At 45.5% G+C, this 8,726-nt stretch overlaps 1 protein-coding gene across 7 annotated transcripts in view; it reads left to right on the top strand.

The window, feature by feature from the left end:
- Window positions 1–8,726, top strand: part of LOC100693618 (axin-2) — a 77,931-nt gene that overhangs the window by 60,228 nt on the left and 8,977 nt on the right. For 2 of the 7 annotated variants that reach the window (XM_025908044.1, XM_013273024.3), the window contains exons 6-8: window positions 1,743–2,686; window positions 5,230–5,370; window positions 8,042–8,144. In XM_025908044.1, the coding sequence (XP_025763829.1) occupies window positions 1,854–2,686; window positions 5,230–5,370; window positions 8,042–8,144 (1,077 nt within the window). In that variant the 5' untranslated portion in view covers window positions 1,743–1,853. The other 5 variants (XM_013273023.3, XM_025908045.1, XM_013273022.2 and 2 more) reach the window with 5 other exon arrangements.

The raw sequence follows: 8,726 nt of genomic DNA, 5'->3' as shown, positions 1-8,726 counted from the left end.
CGCTGGGTTTTTATGTATCTTCCGGGACCAGGCCAGCGGTTCATTACTTTGAAGTCCACAGTTAAACCTTTAGCCCAGTTGGTGTAGAAACAGCCCGGAGGATTTCTACCGCCTGCCATGACTTCTTGAAACACTACCTGGGGAGAAAAGTATAGAGAAAAAAGCTCTTCTCTTTTATTCGCATTTAAGGGTAAAAAAAAAAAAAAAACTGTCCGATGTGACGGGACAAGGAGCGGAGCCGGGGCTGGTTGTATATATGCGCAGCCTGTTGTTGGGACTACTTTACTTTCACGTTTTCTAATCGAAGAGGCTACTCGGGTACATGGATGGTAAGTTGTAGGAAAGCTGTTCCACAGGCCCCCTCTCTTGGCCGCTTTGATGTGCTGCTGCTGAGCTTTGAAGTTGAGAAATGCGGGCTATGTTTCTTGTTTGTGGGCGAGAAATACGGTGAGATAGATAAGAAGCTTATGTGTGCGCGCGCGCGTATGAATGTGTAGCCCAGATAAAAACCGAATATTTGTCGGATGGTGCGTCTTCTGACTGGGGAAAAAAAGTGGGATGTATTCTTCAGTCGGAGCCCCCCTCCCCTCAACCTCCTCTTTTGCCTCCTCCAGATTTTGACACCCCCAGTGATCTACATAGGGACCGAGCCTGCCTACTCTGAGGTCAGTTGTTGAATGGGACAGGGTACATTAAACTACGGCGCTTGTTTTGCGGACACATGTGGCATGACTTGAAATAGCACGACGTTTTATCTCTATTGTGCTGGATTACTGTTCGGGGAGTTTTTGGAGTGTATTCGTCTCGACTAAAAAAATGGAGAAACAGTTTAACTTTTTAACGGGTTTCACTGTGTTTGGATCTGTCTGCGATGGTATGTTATTTTACGCTCGTTAATTCATCCATTGGATTTTAGTGTCGGTTTCACCGTGGTGTATACACTGGCTGTTAAGACTGTAAATGATTGTGTAGCACTTGCAACAGCCTTTTAGCAGTTTGTCATTTATGGTGGCGGTGCTTTAGTAGTCTGCATTTTTACGCTCAGGCTCCGATTAAAATCTCTGGCACAGTTTTTCTTTTCTTTTGTTTTTTCCCCTCCTACTATTGAGTGTTTCTTTTCGTGTTGGTAGTTTAAACACGTTACCGGTTCTGTGGCTTTATTAATGTGCTGTAATAACCTTCTAGATATTTAGACGACTGATCGCTTCCATTTACGCATGGGCGACCGGATTCTCCCGCGGGGCTTTTTACCTCTCGCACATTACAGCGTTTTAAGGTCATTGTGGTGCAGATCAGGTGCAGTTTGGCTGTACATTTCTTGGATAGTGAGGACAAGTGTGGAAGTGAGTCTGCGAGTGTGCGTGATGCAGGCAAGGGGTACAGTACGGTCGTCCGAAACAGATTGGGAATAAATTGAAGTTGAAGCCTGTGACATGGACTCGTTAGGAAAACACGTGTAAGCCACAGTTGTGAGAATACGGTTTGGTGAAGAGTGAGGCTGTGTGAGATGATTATTCTTGTAAAATGTGTTTTGATGTGGCAGATCAATGCACGTTGAGAATGTAGGCTGCAGTTGATCTCTCATTTAGATTATAAATAGATAAATGAAACGAAGAAAGCCTTTCATATTTCCTTTCTCTGTGAACCCGGCGAGGGTTTTTTGAAAGGGACTGTTTACTTGATGTCTTTCTTTGAAGTTCAGCAGGATCTGGCTTTGATTAGATCAATACTTTGTGTTTCAGAGTGAAGAGGAGCTGAGAAGCTCCCCCGCTGCTTTTAGAGAGTGAGGAGGATTAGGCTGGAGCTCAGTGGAGGCACGACGGCACTCTCACACGGCAACCAGAGCTGGAGCCATGAGCAGGGCGCTTACGGAGCACATCAGCAGTAGCTTCCGAGAAGATGCTCCTCGTCCTCCGGTACCGGGGGAAGAGGGAGAGGCGTCATGCTACAACCCCAGCAGATCTGCCAAAATGAGAGCCCAGAGCAAGGTTAAAGATACCCCCGCCGCCTCCGCACCTCCCGGCTCCACACCGCGGAGGAACGAGGATGGACTCGGGGAGCCAGAGGGCAGCGCGTCCCCGGACTCGCCTCTAGTCCGGTGGACAAAGTCGCTGCATTTTCTCCTGGGCGACCAAGACGGCGCTCACCTCTTTAAGACCTTTTTGGAGCGGGAGAATTGCGTGGACACTTTGGACTTTTGGTTCGCCTGCAACGGCTTCAGGCAAATGGACTTAAAGGATACCAAAACGCTGCGAGTTGCCAAAGTTATTTTCAAGCGGTACATCGAGAACAACAGCATTGTCGCCAAGCAACTGAAACCGGCCACCAAGGCCTTCATAAGGGATAGTATTAAGAAACAACAAATAGACTCGTCCATGTTTGACCAAGCACAGACGGAAATTCAGTCCAACATGGAAGAGAATGCATACCAGATGTTTTTGACCTCTGACATATACCTCGAATACGTGCGCACCGGCTGCGAGAACGCGGCATACATGAACCACGGCGGTCTTGGCAGTCTCAAGCTGATGTGCGGATACCTTCCTCCTCTCATGGAAGAAGAGGAATGGAGTTGTAACGACCTGAAGGCAAAAGCGTTAGGGTCTGTGGTCGGACTGTCTGCCAAAAACCTGAGGGCTACTGCTACCATCCGGACAGCAGCTGAAGTGCTGGAAAACAGTTGCAGGTAAGAGCAGCACCCACCTAGAAGTGCATGCCTGTGTAATTACTTCTCAGTGCTTGTTGCTATATTGAGCATTGCTTACTGTGGTCATGATCCCTCATTAGTTAAACTACACTGAATATGTGGCAGGTATTTCACAAATGCCTGCGAGAGAGGTAAAGGCACTTGATCAAAGGGTCTCAGAGGAACATGCCTGTATATTTGTGCCCTCCTGCCTTGCAGTTAGTCAAGGGGTTGGAGGGGTGGAGGGGCGGGGTGGGTACAAAACATCAATGCATCTGAGCCTTCCTTTTAAGTAAATGGTGTCTTGCAGGCAGCCCTCTGCTGGCTTGCTCAAGTTTCCTGTGCTTTGAAACCCTTCCTCCGGTTCAGGAATGAATTTAGACACCAAACCTCATGACTGTTACAGCTACATTAAACAGTATGATGCGCTATTGTAAAGTTTTTCTGCTTTTTTTCCTTCTTTGTTCTGCTCCATAACCCATAGAGCTGGTGTATACTGCCACAAAATCTCATTTATCCATAGAAATGGTAATAGAGAGTTAAAAGAACTTGTGCAGTCAGTCTTATGCCAAGCGGAGATATTGTTCTCTTGGTCAGAGATGAAAGAACTGTTTGTGCAAAGTATTTGTGCTTTTATCTTAAGAGCTCGTCCCACACATTGTCCAACAGCTGAAATCTTTTCAAGCCAGGAACATTTTCAAAAAGTGGATTTTATGCATGAACCTCCATCAAAGGGTACTTATTTTTTTCCACTCAACTACTTTGTCCTGACATCTGGATGCAATTATTACTTAGAGATTTGACAATGTCTTGCGGTTTGGTAGGAAAAGTGCAATTTATAGATAATCCATACTTTTCCTGTCAAGTTATCTAAACATTTAATGAGCTGAGATAAAAATTGTCTCAAGCCCAACTTTTTTAATAACAGTGTACAAAACTAATTGATTAAGTGCAATAAGTCTACCTAAGGACTCCCTCGAGGGTTTTAGCCTTCATGTGAGCAGATGTCAGATAACATCTTAGCACAGTTGCTCATTTGCTTGGAAGTGACCGTGTTGGGTTAGGAACCAATAAGCACGGGTTTTGTTGACATGTGGGCATATCCTGCTCTCCTGGTGTGATCCCCTGCATTCTTGTTTTTCACTAAAAGAAAAGCAGGGGGGAGAGAGAGCCCCTTTCTCCCTTCCGTCACCCACGCTCTCCCCCTTTCCCCCTGCCTGCCCCTCACCATCTCTTTAGGTCAACCAATTTCCATCTCAAACATGTGGAACTAATTTTGCCACTGCACAGATTCTTTTTTTTCCCTTCTTTTTGAGAAACCTCCAACACTAAACTCCAAAGTGATACAGAAACACAACAACAAAAACATCCTCAGCTCAGTTCCGCAGCTTCAACCACCAATCCCACTCTGCCATAGATTGTGTGTGTCAGTGTTTTCCTTCCTCTTTCTTTTCTGCCCAGCACTTTTATCTCTCCTTTTTAAAAGAAAAATCTGTCTGACAGAGACTAAGCATGCTTTGGAGGGAGACATGGAGAGACAAGAGGAGGGGAAGGGGGGAATACAGGAAGGGGGGATCATGAAAGAAAGAAAGAGATGGAGAAAGAGAAGGGGGGGGGGGGGGGGGGGGGGGAGAGCCCAGCTGTGCTAAATACCTGACTCTTTGCGTGGACCTTCCAAAGGTCAGGTTTGTGCTTGGGGCCTACGGCTTTAGTCATGCTGGGGTTCTCCTCAGCACTGCCGGCAGAAGGCATTCTCATAAAGAAAGGGGCCCTCCTTCCCCCTTTCCCTCTCTCCTTCTCACTCCCTCTCTAAAGCTCGTTCCCCCTCCCTCTTCTTCCCTCCTTCTTCCTTGTCCACCCCCTTCACTAGTGGAACAGGAATGCAACACAGCAGGAGAGAGTAAAAAGACAGAAAGAGAGAGACTTTAGAAAGGAAAGCAGGGGAGAGTTGGTAGAGGAGGGGCCCCAGACTGGATGATAGCGAGAGAGAAAGAGAGAGATAAAAGAGGGAGAGTATGGAGGAGAAAACACTCCAAGGAACGAGAGTGGAGTTTCAAAGTGGAAAAGAGCAGGAGTGTGGCCCACACGAAAGAGTGGAGGGATAGCAGAGGAGAGAGAAAGAAGGGAAACGCTGGTGTTCATTCACACACAGCACGGCTCCTCATTTCACCCACTCCAACCATAACCACCCCCCAACACTGAATGCTTGTGTTTTAGGGAGGCAAAACATGAAAGAGAGAGTGATACTAGACGAAGCAAGAAAAAAGAGGACTTACAGCTCCATCTATTGCACTGTTGTCACATTCCTCAGGCCCCAAACTCTCAGTAAAGTGACTCGGAGATATCTGCAGAGAAAGACGGCAAGACAAAGCCCAAGCAGACACAAATCATTTTTATAAATATGATATAACAAACAACAGCAGGAAACAGCAAATAAACACCCCCCCCATAACCCAAGTGTGTCACCTTTTTTAGCTGTATTGATTTGATACCTAGAGATATCACAATAACTCTAGGCAAATGTTTTCCCGGATCACTCACAGGTCCCACCGTCGAGGAGACCCTGCCAGCCCGTACTTTGTGAACTCTGGCTACATTTTTGCCCCTGCCACCAGTGCCAACGACAGCGAGATCTCCAGCGATGCCACAACAGATGATTCCATGTCGATGACAGACAGCAGTGTGTAAGTGTTTGCATTTAAAAAAAAAATTGGAATCAAAACCCGATCAGTTTCATTTGAAACCCAGCTGGCTCTGAAGATGTAGCAGCTTCAAAAAGCTCATTTCCTTTCAACTCACAGTGGCCAAAGGTCTGGGAATTTTCTTATTTCCACCAGTATCTGAACGTGCCTGGTCCAGATTTCACTCATCAACTTTCCAGGAAAAAGTGTAGGGGTGTGAAGAAAAATATTTGGCCTTGTACTTCAACAGAATCAGCTTTTCTTGGGGCCAGGGGACTGCACTGTTGCAAAATAATGGTCTGTAATGTATTTCAATTATCCTCTATGATTGACTCCAGGTAATTCTATTAATGTGCAGTTGTTGCTGTGGCCTCCAGGGAGATAACTCTGGGAAAGTCATTATGTCTGAAGACCTTTTGAAGTTTATTCTGATGTGTTACAGGCTGTAGAGAGGAGAGGAAAAAAATGAGAGCGTCTTGATGTGGGTGGGGGTGTTGCCTCATTTTCCTCAAAGTTGATATGTATCCATCCCACCCACCCTTCTGCCACAACAGACTTGTTTTTTTATATTATCTAATCGCTTTTTCCCTTTGAAGAGCTGAAGGAGAGGGGGAGGGAAATGGCCATTCGGGCCTCAAGACAAACTCATTGAAAAATGTTGGCACCAAATGAAAGAAGGCTTACTCACATGGTGGGTCGGTTTCCTGCCACTGGCCTCTGTGGCGTGCTGAGATCATGTGTCTGCGAGGCTTTCACAGGGGTTACTCATTTCTAGACCTTGGGACAAGACATAAGGAACCCCCCCCACCCTCCCGGCCAGGCAGGGACACCCCTGAAAAAAAATCACCTCCCAACCCTCCACAGCTTCTCTCCTCCACTCTCCAGAGCCAATAGCAGGAGTGGTGAGGCTCGAAGTGCAAGGGAGTGAGAAAATAAAGTGCACGGAGTATAAAGGGCTTAACTGAATCGCTTTCAGCCTATTGTTAGGTGAGGGGAGCTTAGCGGGATAAGAGGGTGGCTGGCTGCTTTGAAAATGACTTGCACAACTGAATAGGAGATCCCCATAAAGTAAGGGCCCATGAAACCATGAAAGAGTATGTTTTCTCTTCCCCAACCTGGACAAAGCGCTCAGCCATCACATGGTTTGCTGGGGTGGGGACAGTTTGGATTGTTAAAAACATAGTTAGCGAGGGGGAAGTTGGCGAGCTTTGTTTGGGATGTTTTGCCTCTAATTTGGGGGTTCTTGTTAGCTCACGAGTTCCTCTGGGCTGTTGAGTTTTACTTTTGAAGAGTTTCCTGTGTTTCTTCCTGCGCCTTGAGGGATGATGGCTTGTAGTCTCAAGGGTACAGTTTGTGAAGCATTGATTTTGGAAGCAGGCCCCTCTTACAAGACGTTCGCTGGAACACAGGTGATATTGGCAGCCTGGCTTCACTGTCTGACTCTTCTTGACAATGTCACACTGAAAATCTTGCTCAGAAATACAAAAAAATGTCTAATTGTTGAACAAGGATATGTGTCAAAGTCATCGCCTTTTAACAGTTCTTTACACAGTCTTTGACATAGAGATCTTTCTCATTCTTGTCCTGAGCTCTTGTCTCTCCCCGGCTCTCATTCGAGGGAACAATTTGATTAGTGTGTCCTTTTATAGTGGTTAAAAGACACACTGCAAATTTGAATCTCATTTCCCAGATAAAGAACAAGAAGAGAAGGATTTGGAAGGGGGTGGAAGATGGGGTGGGAGGGGGATTTTTTTCTTCTCTTTTTGCTTATATCTTATTTATGGATTTACTTGGACGCTGGGGAATGCTGCAGCACCAACTTCAAACATTACCTTATCTTACAAACCAGCCTTTTGATGTTGCTGAGATCAGAGGCTCACAGCAGAGCGCTTGCCAAACGAAGATGGCAGCGGGTGCATATGTGCATGAGTGTGAGATTTCAAAGAGGCAGCAGAAAAAGTAGCGTTTGGGCTAGGTCAGGCACTTCTGAGCAGCCAAAACGGCCAAGATAATTGGCCCAGCTTAAGTGGCAACTGACTGGAAAAGCAGACAGAATGAAAAACGGAGAATGAGATTCCCAGAATAAATGCCTAATTGTCCCGAGACTTCTAGCATTCCTGGCTCTATCTTTATTTTCATGTTAATATATCACAGTTTTTGCTAGGCTGCTTTAGTCTGATGTACTTTCTGACTCTTAACCAGTTGCTCAGTTTGGTGATAATTGTTTTGCTTTTTGAATAACCACAGTCAGGGCTGACACGAGCCAATGTAATCTTATCAGTGGGGCTCTTCTTTTGAAGCCTACAGTGAGATGTTTTGCATATCCCTGCCATTGTCCTGGTGTGTTTTGTTATGTGTTTTTTTATTTGTCTTGGCTTCAAGGGATCCCTGGCCTTTTGATTTAGCAGTACTTTGCCCAGTGAGTGATTTCTGGGTGGTGTCGGTAACTTCCATGATGAGCTGCTGCCAAATGGCCCTCCTTTGCAAAGACGGCTAATAGTGCTAATGCACCAGTGGTTAATGTAGAGGTAGTGTGACGTGTGATGAGTATCGGCAAACTATCCAAAACCGGGTGGATGATTGTAGTCAGCGACTTCAAAATAAGGTCATTTCATGTGGTCTTCATTGTCTTTTATTCGTTAACGTAAATGTATGCCGTCTTTTTGTGTTACAGAGATGGAATCCCTCCTTACAAGCTGGGTACCAAGAAGCAGCTTCAGCGAGAGATGCACCGCAGCGTCAAGATCAATGGCCAGGTTACGCTACCCCACTTTCCAGTAAGTCCTACTTCCTTAAGTTTCGCTTCCTGTCTTAGTGTTTCTTTTTTCGTAATCTGGTGAACTCAAACTTTTACACAACTGACAGACAACTGGGTCCTAATCCCCTCAAGGAGTTGCACTTTATTTATGTATTTATTTTCAGAGCTCGCGTTGTGACAGAATACTATATTTCATTCCCTCGCTAGTTTCACATTAAAGGCGGGTAAATGAAAGGCTGGGTTTGCCTATTACTTTGCTTCTTCTTCTGCTGTTTCAAATCCCCCTTCTTCCCCCGTCTAAAGTCACTTCTCTGGGGCTGTTAATGTAAACGCTGTCACGTCTCTGTCACTGTAGGTCACAAAGCTGATAGTGTTGTATGTTTTCTGGAATAGTAATAACTGTACGGCTATTGAAACTACTATTTAAATTCCAGCACATGAATAGGAGACACATCACTATTCAGTTCCAGTTTGCTGTATTCCCATCTTGTCACATCAGTATTTGGGTCAGGTTGTGTATGCTCCTTGAATTCAAGATATATTTTTTTGACCTTCTGAAGTTGTTGTGAAAAGGTTTAAGGAACTGGGTCAAAACAGATTG

The sequence above is a fragment of the Oreochromis niloticus genome, linkage group LG6 (assembly GCF_001858045.2).
Source record: "Oreochromis niloticus isolate F11D_XX linkage group LG6, O_niloticus_UMD_NMBU, whole genome shotgun sequence".
Classification (NCBI taxonomy): Eukaryota; Metazoa; Chordata; class Actinopteri; order Cichliformes; family Cichlidae; genus Oreochromis; species Oreochromis niloticus.
This window is presented reverse-complemented; position numbering and strand designations above follow the sequence as displayed.